Below are 19,292 nucleotides of genomic sequence, written 5' to 3'. Positions count from 1 at the left end.
GTTTTTTTAATAATGAGCAGAAGACACAGACTCAGGCTTTCTATCATTAGCCATAATAGGAGCTGTGCCAACATTCTGCAGAAAAGAAAGACAATTTTTAAAAAACAAATGAAGAGTAAAGAGTCCCAAACTCTTAGTCTGCTATCTCAAAACCATCTGTAGTTTTTTTAGTTAGTTAGTTTTGGTCCTGGGGATAGAACCCTGGGCCTCCAGCATGCTAGACAAGCTAAACAAGCTCTCTACTACTGAGCTATATCCTCAGCTCATGTAGTAATTTAAAATGCTGATTCCTTCAATAAATGGAATGAATTCAAACTAAAAAGCTTTTTCTCAGCAAAGGAAACAATAACATGATGAGAGAGCCTACAGAATGGGAAAAAAAATCTTTACCACATGCACCTCAGATAGACCACTAATCTACAGAATATATAAAGAACTCAAAAAACTTAACACCAAAAAAACAAATAACCCAATGGGATAAGGAACTGAACAGACACTTCACAGAAGAAAAAAATACAATCAATCAACAAACAGGGCTGGGATTGTGGCTCAGTGGTAGAGTGCTCGACTAGCATGCACGAGGCACTGGGTTCGATCCTCAGAATCACATACATGTGAAATAAAGATACTGTGTCCACCTAAAACTAAGAAATAAAATAAATATTTTAAAAAATCAATAAACATATGAAAAAATGTTCAACATCTCTAGCAATTAGAGAAATGCAAATCAAAACTACTCTAAGATTTCATCTCACTCCAATCAGAATGGCAATTATCAAGAATACAAGCAATAATAAGTGTTGGCGAGGATGTGGGGGAAAAGGTACACTCATACATTGGCTGGTGGGACTGCAAATTGATGCAACCGCTATGGAAAGCAGTATGGAGATTCCTCAGAAAAATTGGAATGGAACCACCATTTGATCCAACTATCCCACTCCTTGGTCTATACCCAAAGGACTTAAAATCAGCATACTATAGTGATGCAGCCACATCAATGTTTATAGCAGCACAATTCACAATAGCTTAACTATAGAACCAACCTAGGTGCCCTTCAACAGATGAATGGATAAAGAAACTGTGGTACATATACACAATAAAATATTACTCAGCATTAAAAGAGAATAAAATTATGGCATTTGCAGGTAAATGGATAGAAATAGAGAATATCATGCTAAATGAAATAAGCCAATCCCCCCCCCCCAAAAAAAAAGCTGAATGTTTTCTCTGATAAGCAGATGCTGATTCATAGTGGAGTGGGGGAGTAGGTTAGAATGAAGGAACTTTGGTTTGTGTAGAGGGGAGGGAAAGAAGGGGTGGGTCTGTGAGGATGGGAATGATGGTAGAATAAGACAGAGATTATTACCTTATATACATGTATGAACACATTACTAGAGTGACTCTGCATCATGTACAGCCAGAGGAAAGAGAAGTTGTGCTCCATTTGTGTACAATATGTCAAGATATATTTTACTGTCATGTATAACTAATTAGAACAAATAAAAAATAAATAAATAAAATGCTGATTCCTCAAATCCTCTCTCAGACTTAGAAGGGGATCACCTGGGCCTAGGAATCATGCATTCCAACAGAAATTCTCCAGGAGGTTCTGTTGCAAATCCTTTTTAAAAATTCAGATCTAACATATTTACTCCTACAAAGACTGTGTAAAGAATGCTTCAACATACAGAATATTCTTATTCTTCAAGAGATAGTACAAGACTCTTTCTCCAAGTTGTAGGTCCCTGTAGTTTATGAAAGAAAACAATGTTTTAAAAATTAAGTTATTATCATGGCTAGTTCTTGGATCAGACCATCCTAGAATGTTTTCCACCCACAACTAGAAACAGAAACCAAAGATATTTTTCTTACATAACTAGAGAAAACTACATACAAAATTATTTTTAATAATGAAAGGAACTCCTCTAATAAGCAATCTTTTAGATCTCTTTTTCATTTTTGTACCTTGAGTATTTCACATATATGCAGGACCCCAGATATGAAATTTTAAAATAATTTTGTTGTAACTTAGAAAAATAATAATAAAAGAGAAAATACTGGTTTTAAATATACAACCCTTTTGGACTTTTCATGAAAGACTAGATAATAAATAGCAAGTGCTTTCTGTAGAAATACACAGAATTCCTCTGCAGAATTACATTGCAGACATAAGGGATGATGGACAAATTAGAGATTATTTTCCAACTTTAAAGATGATTAATGTAGTAAGAAATTCCCTAAAATTCATTGTTCTGGTTAGTCTGTAGGCTATTTAGGGCCTTTGAATGCCAGACTATCTCTGTAAGGACATAAGTCATTACCCTAGAGTTTCAAAGATCTATTTTAAATTAAAAAATGACTCCACATTTTCTGATTGGAGATTAGGGAAAAACAGTCTTTGGCAGTGTATGTGATGTGATTTACATGGGTAGCTAAATCATTTCTGGGTACTTGCTAATGAGCACTATCTTGACTCCCTTGCTTTTGTGATTTTGTTTGGGAAAGAATCAATCTAGGGAAATAAGAGGTAGGAGATTGGTGCCAAATCTCCAAGGCAGAGGGGAGGAGGCCAGCACTGTGCAATGACTCTACCTGCAAGGGACTGGAGATGAATAACACACACCAATAATGACAGCTATCAGGGATTCAGTGCTTACTCTATACTTGCCAGCAGTTAGTCATGGCTCCAAACACTTTTCATACAATAACATCCCTCAACAACCTTAAAAAGTAAGTGCTATTATCACTACCCCCCATTTTACTGATTATAAAACTCAGGCTCAGAAAGAAGAGGCTTGCCCCAAATCATCTTGCTAGTAAGGAAGAGAGCCAGGATTTGAATCCAAGCAGTTTGACTCTAGAAAGAATAAGTTATGGGGTACTGAGGGCGGAGGATATAGAATCTTTACCAACAATGTTCTAAAGAACTTTCCAAGATCATGGAAATGTTACATATCTGTGCTGCCCAATACAAGAACCACTGTGAAACTGGCTAGTGAGATTGGGCAACTCAAGAAAGTAGGATCTTTGATACCTACTCCACTTGAGTGCCAATAAACTACCACTCTCTTGAGCCACCTTCGATCATTGTATAGATTGTGTCCTGCAAAAAAGCATCAACTAAGAGCTGAAAGCCAGCTCAAGCACCATCTTCTTTCAGCTTTGGCAAGAGCCCACATAAGCACAGAGGAAGGAGAATGCTTTTTCAAAATTGGTCAGTCCAATTTTTTCTAATTCATTCATTCAGAGAAGACACTCAGCGTGATTTGAACTGAAACTTACTTTGTGCTAATATATTCTCAAGACACTTCCTAATTTTTATCTTATCAGAAACCCTAGGATTAAGCCATCCACCTGCAGTACCACCCAATTCTATTAGCTATGTTATTTTTCCACACAGTCTGCCACAGAATGAGACATGATTTTTAAGACTTCTTTCCTTCCCCTTATAGATACAGACTCTTTAAAGGTTTCCCTGTGGTTTTATCCATAATTCCTCCAGGAAGAGCAAGAGAGATGAAATAGCATAATAAACTCAGGATGCTACCAACTCCTAGGGCATTGTTAAAAGTCTGTAGTAGGGCTGGGGTTGTAGCTCAGTGGTAGAGCACTTGCCTGGCATGTGGGAGGCACTGGGTTTGATTCTCAGCACCACATATAAATAAATAAATAATAAAGGTCCTTTGATAACTAAAATAAATAAATAATACATAATTTTTTTTAAAAAGTCTTTGGTAACAGCTCTCCCTAGACTTCACCGCAACATCAACAGAGCCAGGCCAGTGCTTCTATTCTTTATTTGTTCTTTTTAGATTTACATGACAGAAGAGTTTATTTCGACACATTATACATACATGGAATATAATTTATTCTAATTAGGATCCCATTCTTGTGGTTGTGCCTGATGTGGAGTTTCACTGGTCGTGTATTCATATATGAACATAGGAAAGTTATGTCCAAATCATTCTACTGTCTTTCCTATTCCCATTCCTCTCCCTTCCCTCCATTCTCCTTTCTCCAATCCAATGAACTTCTATCCTTTCTTCCCACCCTTTTGGTGTGTTAGCATTCAGGTATCAGAGAGAATATTCACAGGCCAGTGATTCTTAGGCTTAGTTCTTTGGCCTCTTTACTAGCAAGTCTTCAGAAAGCCAGATGTACTTCATCCTTTTCTCTTTTGATTCCCATACTATAATGCTTCTGAGTCACTTACACTTCATAAGTTCTCACCCCAACACTGAATGTTCTTTAGTTTTGGATCCTACCAAACATTCACAAGTGATTTGTAGAATACCTACCATGGTGAGGCACTGGGGAAAACAAGACACAGCCCCTGCTTTCAAAGGAGATTGTAGCCTGGGGCAGGCTACCACCAAGTAAACAGGAAATAATAACACAATGTGCTGAATGCTTTGGCATGCAAAAGTACAAGGTGCCAGGGGACGTGAGGAAAGCACATGTATCTAGACTTGAGAGGTCAAGGAAAGCTTTCTGGAGAGGAGATGGTGTCTGAGCTGAGATGAAGACAAATGAGAGGCATTAGGCAAAAGGGCAAAATTCGAGGGGCAAAAGAACAGAATGTTTCTACTATTCTATATGAATATTTTGTTTGAATTCCAGTCTTCTGAGTGCTTGAAAAGTCAGTCTGAGGATATGAAAGAAGCTTAGTGTAAACCAAATGATAGGCTGCAAGAGGGCAGGGCTGGAGGGAAGGAGATGAGACCAGGGCTAGGGAAGTTGATGGGGGCCAGGTCATGGAAGGTCTTTGTCATGTTCAAGAGTTTGTATTTTAACTCCAAAACACCAAGGAGCCACAAAGCATTTTAAGAAAAGGAGAAACAAGCCAGGCATGGTGGCACATGCCTATAATCCCAGCAGCTTGGGAGGCTAAGGCAAAAGGATCACAAGTTCAAAGCCAGCCTCAGCAACTTGGTGAGACTTGTCTCAGAATAAAAAATAAAAGGGCCAAGAAGAGACTCAGTGGCAAAGCACCCCGGGTTAAACCTCCAGAAAGAAATGTACAATATTAGTGCCATCTGGTTTCACCTGCAATGCTGCTCAATTTTGCCAGGAGGAGCCTTCTACATGACATGTGAGTGAATTTGACTTTAGAGGTTTTCATTCTAAAAGTCATGCGGTTTGAGGAGGTAGAAATGTTTAACATGATTTAAACATTATACACTATATAATGTATTGAAATATATAGTTCAATTGTATACACTATATATGTATTGAAATGTCACAAGAATGATACATAAATATGCATGATTTTTTATGTATCAGTTAAAAATAAATTTAAACCAAAAAATTGTGGGTTTTTTTTTTTTTTGCATTCTATAGCCATGAGTTTTTTTTTTTTTTTCATGAGTGTTTTTATATACCAAAAATACTTTTTGTGGGGTCATCAAGCAAAATAGGCACACCAGGATTTTTTTTCTTTTTCTTTCTTTCTTTTTTATTTTCTTCTTTTTTGTGATGCTGGGGCTCAAACTCAGGACTTCATGCAAGTGCTCTGTCACTGAACTCTACCCTCAGCTCAACACTCCAGGATGAAAGTGCTTATTTGGTAGCTTTAGAACTCCTGGACACAGCCCTTTACACCCCATTCTCTCAGATCCACTTTAACAAATAATAGTGAGGGAACAAGTCCATGTACAAGATAGAGTGTCAAGGCTGGATTCTCCCTTCTCCATCTGCTATTAAACTAACTCAATATCCCCATTTCTGAAGGATAAAAGGGATAATGGGAGTTTGGATAATGTACCAATACACAGTTGGGGAACAGGGAAGCAGTTCTAATATTCTAGAGCACAATAAGGCAACAGTAGTCCATAATTAATTGTACATTTCAAAATAAGTAGAGAAGAGTTTGAAGGTCCCAAAACAGAAACAATAATATTTGAGGAGATGAAAATGTTAATTACCTTGATTTGCTCATTACCCATTGTATACATGTATCAAATTATAATATTCTATTTCATAAATACGCATAAATATTATATGTTGATTTTAAAAAGAGTCAATGCATTCATGATATTTTCAGGGCCTTGGAAAGAGTAAATAAACCTACTTTTAAAAAATTCTCCATTCTTCAGAACACTCTTCCCCAGAGGCCAACCTGTAAGAAATTCTCCCACCTGTTCAGTCTGTCCCCTATTTGAAGCCTTCAGCTTCCCCCTCCCACCAGTTCCCATTCCACCCTAGCTTCCTACAAGAATCCTTCCGTCCCTCAGCAACAGCCTATGGCATATACTGCCTTATAGTGACAAAGATAACTGTGTTGGACTCTATCTCCCCTTGTCTATTTTAGGCTTTAGAAGCCAAGGGACAAGTTTCTTGTCTGCTGCCCATTCAGTGCTTTACCTACAATGTGTGCTAAATAAAGGCTTATTGAATTGAATTGGATTGCTGGCAGCAATGTAATATGGTCCAACTGCCCTAGGTAAGTAATACTTTAGCAATTTTTTAAAAATATTAACAAGTAATTACCATATGACTCAGTAATTTGCACTCCTGTGTACTTATTCAAGAGAAGTAAAAAGTCATGCTCACATAAAAATCTATACATAAATATTTATAGAAGTTTTATTTGTAATAGCAACAAACAGGAAACAACCGAAATGCCTTTCAATGAATGAATGGTTAAACATACAGATGCATCCAGTCAGGCATGGTGGCACACAACTGTTTTCCTAGCAACTCGGGAGGCTGAGGTAATAGGCTCACAATTTTGAGGTCAGCCTCAGCAACTTAGTGAAAATGTCTCAAAATAAAAACTAAAATGAGCTGGGAATTTACCTCAGTGGTAAAGCATCCCTGGGTTCAATCCTTAGTATCAAAAAATTAAAAACAAAAATCAGGTGTACATCAATATTATGGAATACCACAATGAAAAGGAACAAACTCTTGATACATGTAACAACGTGCATGAAGTTTAAGACCATTTTGTGTGTGTAAAAAAAAAAGAGGCCAGTTTTAAGTGGTATACATTGTAGTATTCCATTCCAGTAACATTGTTGAACAAACTCTTGATATATGTAACAACTTGCATAAGCTTTAAGGGCATTTGTGTGTAAAAAAAAATGGCCAGTTTTAAGTAGTATACACTATAGGATTCCATTCCAGTGACATTGTTGAACTGACAAAATTATAGAGATAGAGAATAGATTAGTAGATGCCAGTGGCTAGACACCTGGGAGAGAGGAATGCAGAGAAGAGCAGGTACAGAAGGAAAGTATGGCTATAAAAGGGCAACTCAAGGCATCTTTGTAGCAATAGAACCATTCTATATTTCGAATGTGATAAAATTGCATGTGAGCACACACAAGCACATGTAAAACCGGTGAGCTGTGAATACGGTTGTGGATGATACCAATGCCAATTTTCTAGTTTTGATATTGCATTACAGTTACCCAAGAGGTTTCCAATGGGAAAAATAGGGTGAAAAGTATGTGGGGATACACACACACACACACACACACACACACACACACACCAATACCCTATGCATCTATAGTTAAAAGTAGAAAGGTGTTTTTTTTTTTTTTTGACTTGTTGATATTTTCAATAATGTCAAGAAAAATCAGCCTTCATTAAAGAATTAAACATAGTTAGCATTCAGTTCGGCAATTCTACTCATGGGTACTCCTAAAGAAGTGAAAACATAGGTTCACATAAATAGTTGTGCATGAATGTTTATAGCAACATTATTCACAACAGCAAACAGCAGAAAACAACCCAATGTCCATCAACTGATGAACAGATAAAGAAAACATAGTATATCCCTACAATAGCATATTATTTAGCAATAAAATGTGATGATATTCTGATACATCCTACAACACAGATGAACCTTGAAAACACTGTGCCTAGTGAAAGAAGCCAGTCTCAAAAGTCCCCACATTACATGATTCCATTTGTATTAAATGTCCAGAATAGACAAATCTATAGAGACAGAAAATAGATGAGTAGTTCCCAGGGGTTGGGAGGGGTGAGAAGAAAGAGAGTCGAGTACTCATGGGATCAGGTAGAAAGTACTTTAAAATTGATTAAGGTGATGAATATACAGCTATGTGAACATACTAGGAAGCATTTTTTTAAAGAAGACACACAAAGCAGATGCATTTTCCACTGAAGTAAAGTGCCCTCCTCCTTGCCTTTGTAGAGAATAATAGGCTGTTCCTTTTTTTAAAAAAACTAGGTTGAATCAAAAGGTTCCCTATGCAATCATAGTCAGTCCTCCAGTAACTCTACTGTATATACATACTCACCAATAGTAAAGAGTATAGTTAGTGTCAGGACTTGTATTCCTTCCAGGAAGCCATGAACACTTCATGTAGCTCAGGTTGTGCCAAACGCATTGGAGCTCCGTTACAGCAGACTCAGGATCACCTAGAAAAACCAGGTAAGAATTTAGGACCCTGCTTGCCAATTGTTCTGTAGCATGGTGGTTGGCGGAGGATGTTCAAGCTGCTTTACCAGAATCTCTCATCCCATTTTACCCAGAAATCATCCAGATGGCCAAAATCCAAATCTAAGGTTTGCAACCTTGTTTTTCACCTCCTGACACAAAGAAAACTCTTCTACCTCTAACTGGAGAGAGAGGTTTAAAGGCCAAATAATATTTCAATCATACGCAAAGACTATTCGTAAATTAATATAAAAATACAACAGTCCTTATTTATTTATTTACTTACTTATTTATTAATTATTTATTAATTATTTGTGTGCTCAGGATGGAACCCTGGGTCTTACGCATGCTAACCACATGCTGTACCACTGAGTTACATCCCTAGCCCCAACCCTACATTGAAAAACACTTTACTGAGGTATAGTATACCTTCCTGCTTTTTGATCAATACTATTTTTAAAAGTAAAGAATATTCCTCCTGAAATAGTTCTGAATAGATAAACAATCTTTAACAGTTACTTATGTTGTGTTATGCCTTTAGGAGCACAAAAATCTTTCTGAACTGAAATCTCTATCTTCATTAAGTTATTTTAGTTAAAGTATAAATCTGTAGCTGAGTGTGGTGGTGCATGCCTATAATCCCAGCAACACAGGATGCTAAGGCAGGAGGATCACAGGTTTAAGGCCAGCCTCAGCAACTTAGCAAGACCCTGTCTCTAAATAAAATACAAAAAAGGGCTGGGGATATGGCTCAGTAGTTAAGCACCCCTGGGTTCAATCCCCAGTACCCCCAAAAAATAAATAAATAAACTTGTTTCCCTTAATAATCCTTGAAGGAGTACTGCACCAAGCCATCATCAACCATTTTATGTCATAATATAACTTTTTCTCAGATTATTAAACTCCTAAAGAAATGTGAACAGAGCAAGTAAGTTATCTTAAACCATGCTTCCAATCTCTTGGCAGTCCTGAATTTTATAACTTTATAAATAGCATTTCATAGGTTTTGATCAATGCAAGGCAGGTAGGATATGCAGTGCTAAGGTTTGGAGGTGGAAAATAAGGCCCTTCCCTACCCAACCAAAGGACAACATAATATTAAGAAATAACATTTGGCCAGGCATGGTGGTGCATATCTGTAATCCCAGAGGCTTGGGAGGCTCAGATAGGAGGATTACAAATTCAAGGCCAGCCTCAGCAAGCAAATTAGCAAGAGACTGTCTCAAAATAAAAAATAAAAGGGGCTGGAGATGTAGCTCATGGTTAAGTGCCCCTGGGTTCAATCCCAGGTATAAAAAAAAAGAAAAGGAAGATCATATATGTATAGCATTTGCTCTTGCCAGGGATCATTCTAAGTACCTTATGTATATTGACTTAGATAATCCCCTCAATAATCTTAAGAGACAGCTACCACCATCATCCCCATTTTACAGATGAAAAAATTGAGGTGTAGAGGGGCTAAGGAATCTGCCTCAGATCATACTTTTACTGTGATAAGTGACAGTTGGGATTTAAACCTAAGACAGCTAGTATCCCGTAGCCCTGCTCTTATCAGTAAGCAACATAAGAGCTGGAAGAATATTAGGTAATGTGAGAGTGGGGGACAATGATCAACCTCATTACTTAACAGTTTTTCCTAGGGCTAGTATGTACTGAAGCTAAGCCAACATGCTTATTTTTCCTTTTTAACATTCTTCCCTTAAAACATCCTGAATTTGGATTTAATCTCTAAACACAGAGAGAGTGCTTTTTCAGTTACCTTCAGGGGGTGAAATGCACTTTTCCACCAAAATGCTGGGCTTCTCACTTTCATTGGTGCTACACTGGGACCCCACTTGCAGACAAATCCTCTCATTTAGGGGTACTTCCTTTGAACGATGTGTTTCTGGAGCAATAATCTAAGGTTAGAAAGTTAAAAAAAAAAGCATTGATGAAGCAAATACACAAAAATGCGCTTAAAAAATTAAACGAGCATGCCCAAATGTTTTTGAAATGGTAAGTTGTCAAATGGTGTAGATCAGTGATCCTCAATTGGGAATAGTTTTGTTTTCTTGCCATCCCTGGAGAAAGTCAGTAATATCTAGACATTCATAACTTGGAAGGTAGGGAACTACTAGCATCTAGAGGATAGAGGTTAAGGTTAAATATCCTGCAAGACACACGACAGCCATCCATCCCACAACAAACAATCCGGCACCAAATGTAAGTTGTGCCACCAGTGACAAAGCCTGGTGTGGATTAAAGACAATTTTCCACATTTTACAAGTGTCAACATCATGATGTTTATTCACAAACCTACCATGCTAACACATCAGCTGCCAAAAACCACTTTAAAGGAAACACAATATGATTATCAAAATTCAATTTCAAGAAGATACCATCAAGATCAGTAAAAAAGGATCACTTTAAGAATCTGGTAATTTTGGTTATCTCTAGGGGTTGAAAGCCAAAGAAATGGTTTTCATTAAACCCTTTTCTGTACTGTTTGATTATTGTGACCATCCTCCACATGCATATAAATTTCAAGAGTCACTATGTGCACTGAGTATATACACTCTTACTCTAAAAAGTAGATGAGATTTGTGGAACCACAAAAGTCAACTTATAGATATCTTAAAGACATAAGTCACAAGTTCAGTTATTATGATTAAGAATAATGAAATTAAATGACTCTGGAAAATTAACATTTCCAAAGGTGACGGAGTTGGATTAAGAATGGAGCTGCTTTTAATCAGAGCTCCAAGGAGCGAGCTTCCTGTTTTGCAAGTTTCTGACTCAAGTTTCAGATAGTATTTCCTTTTATAATGTGTTGATGACCATGAAGGGGAAAATTGGTTCCAACTAGCTCAATCTACCACCCCAAACAGCTATTCTAACATTTCACATGCTTGATGCCAGCTAAGCAAGAAAGGAACTGCAGACACCTCCAAAACCTGGACATAAGGATACCTGCTAAGAAGTAGCTGGTAAATCAACAAGAAATAAACCATAGCAAAGACATGAGAAACATCATTTTACAGAGACAGAATAGTTCTTAGGCTCAGTCAAGACAGCACTATAAACAGGGAAGTTGGTCCGCCTGGAAAAAGAAGTATCTTTGAGCAAAATTCTGGCTGGGAGGAAAGAGAGGGTGACTTTGCTATGTGGACATCGAGTAGCCAGCAAAGCTCTGCTTACCCTCAGTGGGGCCTCAAGCTATTCTTAGCAAAGTACATTTTCACAACAAATTCCTGATTCCTTGCCAAGAAACCTACTTATCATTTGGCTTCCCATATAGGCTCTGCCTACCAGGATGGAACACACCAGTTATGCTGACAGAAGTCTTTCTAGAATGCTTCATCATTTTAGTTTTCAAAGCAAAGTAAGGAATTGTACCTTGAGAGATGAATGGGTGCTGAGGAAATGAGGTTTCTGGGCTTGTGAAACTGAAGACCAACTCCCAGCATCACGGTAAGGTAACAGGAAGGCTTTGCATGAAAATTTCACTAACCTCACAATTTACTGAACACAAGTCCTATCTACCCCTAAATGAATCACAGTGACTCAATGATCCTTGATAATTCTTGTTTGGAATCTGTATTTGCCCTTTGAGGATACCAGGGGAAAATGTACCATCAGATACCATAAATTAGAACTGGGGTGTAGCTCAGTGGTAGAGTGCTTGTCTAGCAGGTGTGAAGCCCTGGGTTCAAGCTCCTGCGTCACAAAAAAAAAAAAAAAAATTTCCAGGAATTTAAAAACACCATAAATTAGAATCATCATTAAAAAATCACCGTTCTCTTATTATATTAGATATTGTTTCAGTTAGAGGGCTGAGGAGTTTTATTACACAGAGATTTTTATTATAATGAAATTTAGATTTTTTAAAAATGCTTTAGTACCTATATCTGAATCTTATCTTTTAGGCATATGAATAATAAGATAATTTAGAAAATGGATACTAGGAGGAAACATTTTTTTAAAAAATAATAATGTTTTTAAAGCATTTGAGAGTTCAAGGTAAATAATGTTAAATTGATATGAATAATGTAGGAACTGTGGCTGGGCACTGTGGTGCACACCTGTAATCTCAGCCATTCAGGAGGCTGAGGCAGGAATATGACAAGTTCAAGGCCAGACTGGAGAACTCAGCAAGACCCTGTCTCAAAATAAAAATAAAAAGGGCTGGAAGTGTAGCTCAGTGATAAAGCACCCCTGTGATTGATCCATAGTATTACCAAAAAAAATAGGAACTCTGATTATTAATTATTGCCAAGTCAGGCATATCTCTCTTCATTACAGGACTAGATTCCTCCCATCAGATCTTAATGAGATATGTGTGAGTGCTCCCACGTGACTTTCGGCTTTGGTGAATCATTCCACTGGTAGCTGCTGTATTATTCTCCACCCCTCAGGGAATCTGGCATCCTTTGAAAATTTATCAAAAACCAAGACCAGAGTCCTGAACTCATTTGTCTGGACCAATGTTCACTTGGCTAGATTGCATCTTCTCAACTCCAAATTTCCTTTCTCAGAAAGAAATGGAGTCAGTTGCAGCTTCTGCCTCTCTAGATGCCTGGACAGAAGGGACTTTTTGATTAACTCACCCAGTGGGACTTGCCTATCTCTTAGTGATGAAAGATAACTAAAATCTGATGCCAGATGCCTCTTCTACTTTTCAGATTAGGGAATTAATAGACATTGACTGATAAGCCTACTATCTGAAGATTGAAAATGACCTCCAGAGTTTATCTCACTTAACAACTTGGGACCACTGGACACTGCATAAGCCCCCTAACCCATGTACTAACCATGCTAATGCCACTGCTTCAATGTTTCAAAGGTATATACACCCATCTCTTATCTATGATATTAATGCTGTATACAAATGACAGAAAGGAGAGAGGAAAATTACCCCTGCCATTCATTTTCAGCTTTGGCACAGTAAACTTCAATAGGTAGACAGGAAATCCCCCATTACTGATTGGAAAGAATAATCTGCATTTATCACAACTAAAGGATTGATAAATATTAAACTTTCAAATGGTTAAAATAAACAAGGACTCAGGCAGAGGTCACCCTTTATGGTCTCCATCTTGTGTCTTCAGAAGTGAAGTAGAAGGAACAAAATTAAATGATAATATTAGGCTGAATTATATAATACTGTCAACATTCAACCATTTTTGTGCTATAATAGTAGCAATTTTGCACGTTTCAACCTAACAATAGTAATAATAATAGCTAACAATTACTTGAACACAAACTGTGTCCCATACATGACAAACCTATTTTCCTTTAATGAACATGAAATCCTCAGCCACACCTCATATTTAAAACAAAACAAAACAAAAAAAAGGAAATGAAGACTCAGGGAGGTGAAGTGACTTCCCAAGGTCACACAGCTTGAAAGGGAAAGAGACAAATTTTCAAACTCAATTCTGTTTAATTGCACTGTCTCTTAAAGCTTAGACTTTCAAGTCTAAATTTTTCTAAGTACACTTAATTTCTGGGCTAGAATATCAGCATATTTACCTAACTGATCCTTGACAAGTTAACAAAAGGGACCTGACTCTCCTCAGAGTGCCACTTAGATACTTATGTGACCATGGGTTCACACACAAAGGCAATTCTTTTCCTGAATTTCTCAAGGCTGAACTACCAAAACAAGCACTAAGATTTCAAATGTTTAAGGCTCTTTCTTAAGAATAAGAAGAAGTCAATGGGAACTTGAGTTTCACTACTAGAATTATCACCAGGCTTTAAGCCTATTAGAGGACCTCTTCTAAAATGCAAATACTGCCAGGCACAGTGGCACACACCTGTAATCCCAATGACACAGGAAGCTGAGGCAAGGATCACAAGTTCAAGCAACTTAGTGAGGCTCTAAGCAATTTAGTGAAGCTCTAAGCAACTTAGCAAGACCCTGACTCAAAAGTGGGGTAGGCAGCTAAGGATAAGGCTCAGTGGTAAAGTACCTCTGGATTCAATATCCAATATAAAAAAAAAAGCAGAAAGCAATATTTCTAGCCAGGTGAGATGGCTGCATGTATCTCAAAATAAAATTAAAAGGGCTGGTGAAAGTACCCCTGAGTTCATTCCACTTAATCAATCATACATAAATACTCCTGACAAGCCTCAATTAATACCTAAGCCATAATTAACACCTCAGCAGAGAAGGGAGAGGAAAGCAAATTTCCCTCTGGAAACTTCCCTGTTCCAATCACTATTCAACTTTCACATACATTATTTGTTACAAGCCAACAAGCCAGGGAAGTGAGTGGGGTCCCCTTTGACACACAGGATACTAAGGCTCAGAGAGGTTAAATCACTTACCAGCTAAGTCAGTTAAGAGTAGTGTGCCAACTAAATTTAGTTTGACTCATCCCACCACCAAAGCTGCTTCAGAATAATGATTTCATAACTCACTATATCAGCCTCCTCAAAATCCTGGACAAATATAACCCCGAATACCCTTTTCCCATTACAAACATATACATACTGAAAGAAGGTATAAAGAAGGGCTGGGATTGTAGCTCAGCGGTGGAGCATTTATTTGCCTTCCACATGTGAGGCATTGGGTTCGATCCTCAGCACCACATAAAAATAAATAAATAAAATAAAGGTATTGTGTCCATCTACAATTAAAATAGCTATAGATATAGTTTGATGTAACAATTGAATAAGATTATCATAAAGACCCTGTAATTATCCAACCATGTTAATACCAATTTACTTAAATCAGTTGACTACATTTGACTGGAAAAGTGTAAAGTTTTCTTCAAACATCAAGAAACTTTCTGCTCAAACACACTTGACATCGTAAATTTTCACGTTCTATATGGCCACCTACTGTAGACCACAAAGTTCTTGCATATCTATCTGTACTGGATGGTAAATATGAAAGTTCCTGGAAAAACTGAAAGTGTTACATAGATGCAAGTTGACAGGTAAAAACAAATTTTAATAATAACATAAATAGTTTTTAAAAGTTCAGTTTTGTCAATAGCTGGTTAAAATTCTTGAAATTTGGCTACAACCCAAAATAAAGCTCCCAGTTTGAAGTAAGATTAGAATTTGACTTATTCTTGGCTCCCAATACATAGTGTTCACTTTACCTCAATAATGCAGTATGTTCCAGGAAACTTACCTTGTCCTGTTTGTCACCAAAATGACTGAAATACCTTAGACTACAATTTGGACTGGCTCCCTCTGGAGGATTCCATGTCCATATTACTGTGCAGAGGTTTTCAACAGAGACACTCAAATTCGTCACAGGTGGCTGAGTTTCTGTTCAAATCAAGCACATAAAAGAAATGTATCAATACCAGTATTTTTAATGGTTCATGTGGTCTGTTCTCCCACTTCCTAAAAGCCAAAAATAATAACAGCTGAGTTAACAATATCTAGCATTTACTGACTTAGGCATTGTTGGAAACACTGCACACACAGTTAATCCATTTAATCCTCATAACAACCTTTGAGATAGGGACTTCTATTAGCTTAATGTTAAAAACGACATGACTGGGGGCTGGGGCTGTAGCTCAGTGGTAGAGTACCTGCCTTGCATGTGTGAGGCACTGGGTTTGATCCTCAGCACCACATAAAAATAAATAAAGATATTGTGTCCATTTACAACTAAAAAAATTAAAAAAAAAAAAAGATGACATGACTGCTGGGCACGGTGGTGCACTCCTGTATTCCCAGACTCAGCAAAAGCAAGGTGCTAAGCAACTTGGTGAGACCCTGTCTCTAAATAAAATACAAAATAGGACTAGGGATGTGGCTCACTGGTCCAGTACCCCTGAGTTCACATCCCACTAACCCCTTCCCTCCCAAAAAGATGACATGACTGAGGCACAGGGAGGTTTAGTCACTTGTCCCATAGCCCACGGTTAGTAAATGGCAGAGCTGGGATTGCAACCTGGAAAACGTGGTTCCATCATGTTCTTAACTACAGTCCTCCCTTAGTATCCAAGGGAATTTGGTTCCACCTGTGGAAACCAAAAATCTTTAGATGCTCAAGTCCCTTACACAAAATGGAGTAGTATTTGCCTATAACCTATGCACATCCTTACTTCTGCTTTAAATGATCTCTGGATTACTTATAATACCTAATACAATGTAACTGATACATAGATAGTTGTTATACTCTATTGTTTAGGGAATAATACAAGAAAGAGAGTCTGTAAATGTTCAGCAGACACAATTTTTTTCAAATATTTTCAATTTATGGTTGTTTGACCCACAAATACGGGACCCTTTGAGAAAAGAGGGCCAATTGTACTTGACATAAAGAAGTGTATATTCTTTTTTTTATTGTTATTGGGGACTGAACTCAGGAGCACTCAACCACTGAGCCACATCCCCAGCCCTATTTTGTATTTTATTTAGAGACAGGGTCTCACTGAGTTGCTTAGCACCTTGCTTTTGCTGAGGCTGGCTTTGAACTCATGAACTTCCTGCCTCAGCCTCCTGAGCTGCTGGGATTACAGGTGTGCACCACTGTGCCTGGCTGAGCATATTCTTAAATACTAGCATTTCTGAATTGTTCTCATGCAGAGATTTGGGGTTCCCTGAACTTGGGATTTATATCTCACTTAGTAATAGTTCAGTCTCAGCATTTCTGCCAGTGGATTTAAGAAGTTTGTCTTCAATTGTGCTCTCTAACATGATCTGTTTATTGTTTTTTGTTGTTTTTATAGCTTTTCCAAAGAAGTACTGAGAAAAAGATTTAGCAGCCCTACTTGTTCCCCTGAGGTCTGACACTAAGCAGCTGGAACTAGAGCTTTGACTAATCTGAAGAGGGAAAGAGAAGAAGCCATGAAACACATTTTCAAACATTCCTGAGAACTCCTAAAACCAGGGCTATCAATGTCATTCCCCCAAAACTGGGTGGAATGTTCTGTCCAATCTTTCCAACTCTTGTGTAAATCAAAAATTATTCCAAAATATGGTTGGAGTGCAGGTCAATGGTGGAGCACTTGCCCAGCATGAGCAAGAGTCTGGGTTCCACCTCCAGAACTACCAAAAAAGGATCCAAAATAAAATTTGTTAGACTCATTAAAAAAAATCCTCCCAAATTTTCTAAAGTGGTAAATTGAATTATAATTAATTAAGGACTATAGTTACAATACTTTATCAAACTGAATCCAGACTTATGAAGAGGAAGAAAATGATGAAGATTACAGCAGACACAAATGAAAGAAGGAATAGAAAAATAAGAAAAAGCCAAGCACGGTGGCACATGCCTGTAATCCAGTGGGTCAGGAGGCTGAGACAGGAGGATTGTGAGTTCAAAGCCAGCCTCAGCAATTTAGCGAGCCCCTAAGCAACTTAGTGAGACCCTGTCTCTAAATAAAAAATAAAAACTCCTGGATAGATGGCTCAGCTGTTGAGCACCCCTGGATTCAATACCCAGTACCTCCCCCAAAAAAACTTTCATTATAAAAATACTCAACAAGCTACGAATACAAAGAAAGTACTTCACAATAATAAAGCTACATATGAAAAAACTGAAGCAAACATTACATTCGCTGGTGAAAGACTGAAAGCTTTTTCTAAGACCAGGAAGAAGACAAAGATGCCACTTTTATTCAACATATTCCTGGAATTTCTAACCAGAGCAATTAGAAACAAAGTAAATAAATAAATAATTTCCTGTTGTGAAAAGGCAAAATATGCCTTTGAAGATGGCATGATCTTACATGTGGAAAACCTTAGAGATATCAAAAAAACTGTTAGAACTGATAAATTAATTCCACTATGTATCAGGATACAAAGTCACCACACAAAAATCAGTCATATTTCTATAAACTAACAATAAACCTCAGGAAAAGGAAATTACAAAAACAGTTCCATGTACAATAGCATCAGAATGAATAAAATACTTAGTAATTAACTTAATAAACTAGGTCAAAGGTTTGTATAATAAAAACTATAAAACATTTATGAAAGAAATTGTAGAAGATGCAAATTAATAGAAACATATCTCATGTCCATGTATTACAAAACTTAATATTATTAAGATGTCAATTCTATCTAAAGTGACCTCAAGATTCAATGCAATATTTCTCAAAATTCCATATGGCATGGGCTGGGTAGGTGACTCAGTGGTAGAGCTCTGCCCAGTGCTATTTTCTGCAAAAATAGAAAAACCCATCCTAGAATTCATACAGTTTTAATTTGCATTTCTCTGACTGCTAGAGATGGTGAGCATTTTTTCATGTACTTGTTGATTGATTGTATATCCTCTTCTGAGAAGTTTCTGTTTAGGTCCTTGGCCCATTTGTTGATTGGGTTATTTGCTTTTTTGTTGTTTAACTTTTTGAGTTCTTTGTATACTCTGGAGATTAGAGCTCTATCTGAAGTGTGAGGGGTAAATATTTGTTCCCAGGATGTAGGCTCCCTATTTACCTCTCTTATTGTTTCTCTTGCTGAGAAAAAAACTTTTTAGTTTGAATTCGTCCCATTTGTTGATTCTTGATTTTAACTCTTGTGCTTTAGGTGTCTTATGAAGGAATTTGGGGCCTGCCCCCATGTGATGGAGATTAGGGCCAACTTTTTCTTCTATTAGACGCAGAGTCTCTGGTTTGATTCCTAGCTCCTTGATCCATTTTGAGTTAACTTTTGTGCAAGGTGAGAGAAAGGGATTCAATTTCATTTTGTTGCATATGGATTTCCAGTTTTCCCAGCACCATTTGTTGAAGATGCTATCCTTTCTCCATTGCATGTTTTTAGCACCTTTGTCTAATATAAGGTAGTTGTCATTTCGTGGGTTGGTCTCTGTGTCCTCTATTCTGTACCATTGGTCTACCCGCCTGTTTTGGTGTCAGTACCATGCTGTTTTTGTTACTATTGCTCTGTAGTATAGTTTAAAATCTGGTATAGTGATACCACCTGTTTC

General features: G+C 37.4%; 1 protein-coding gene across 1 annotated transcript in view; it reads right to left on the bottom strand.

Annotated features, from left to right (window-relative positions):
- Window positions 1-19,292, bottom strand: part of Il13ra1 (interleukin 13 receptor subunit alpha 1) — a 58,409-nt gene that overhangs the window by 31,137 nt on the left and 7,980 nt on the right. Inside the window, exons 2-4 of the mRNA XM_046420930.2 lie at window positions 15,537-15,676; window positions 10,170-10,308; window positions 8,271-8,391 (exon numbers count right to left, since the gene is read on the bottom strand). Coding sequence (XP_046276886.1) covers window positions 8,271-8,391; window positions 10,170-10,308; window positions 15,537-15,676 — 400 coding nt within the window. The remainder of the gene's footprint in view (window positions 1-8,270; window positions 8,392-10,169; window positions 10,309-15,536; window positions 15,677-19,292) is intronic.

This window comes from Marmota monax, unplaced genomic scaffold (assembly GCF_021218885.2).
Source record: "Marmota monax isolate L192 unplaced genomic scaffold, Marmota_monax_Labrador192_F-V1.1 WCK01_AAM20220418_F8-fsc00155, whole genome shotgun sequence".
NCBI lineage: Eukaryota > Metazoa > Chordata > Mammalia > Rodentia > Sciuridae > Marmota > Marmota monax.
The sequence above is the reverse complement of the archived record's forward strand: the minus strand, read 5'-3'. Positions and strand labels throughout refer to the sequence as shown.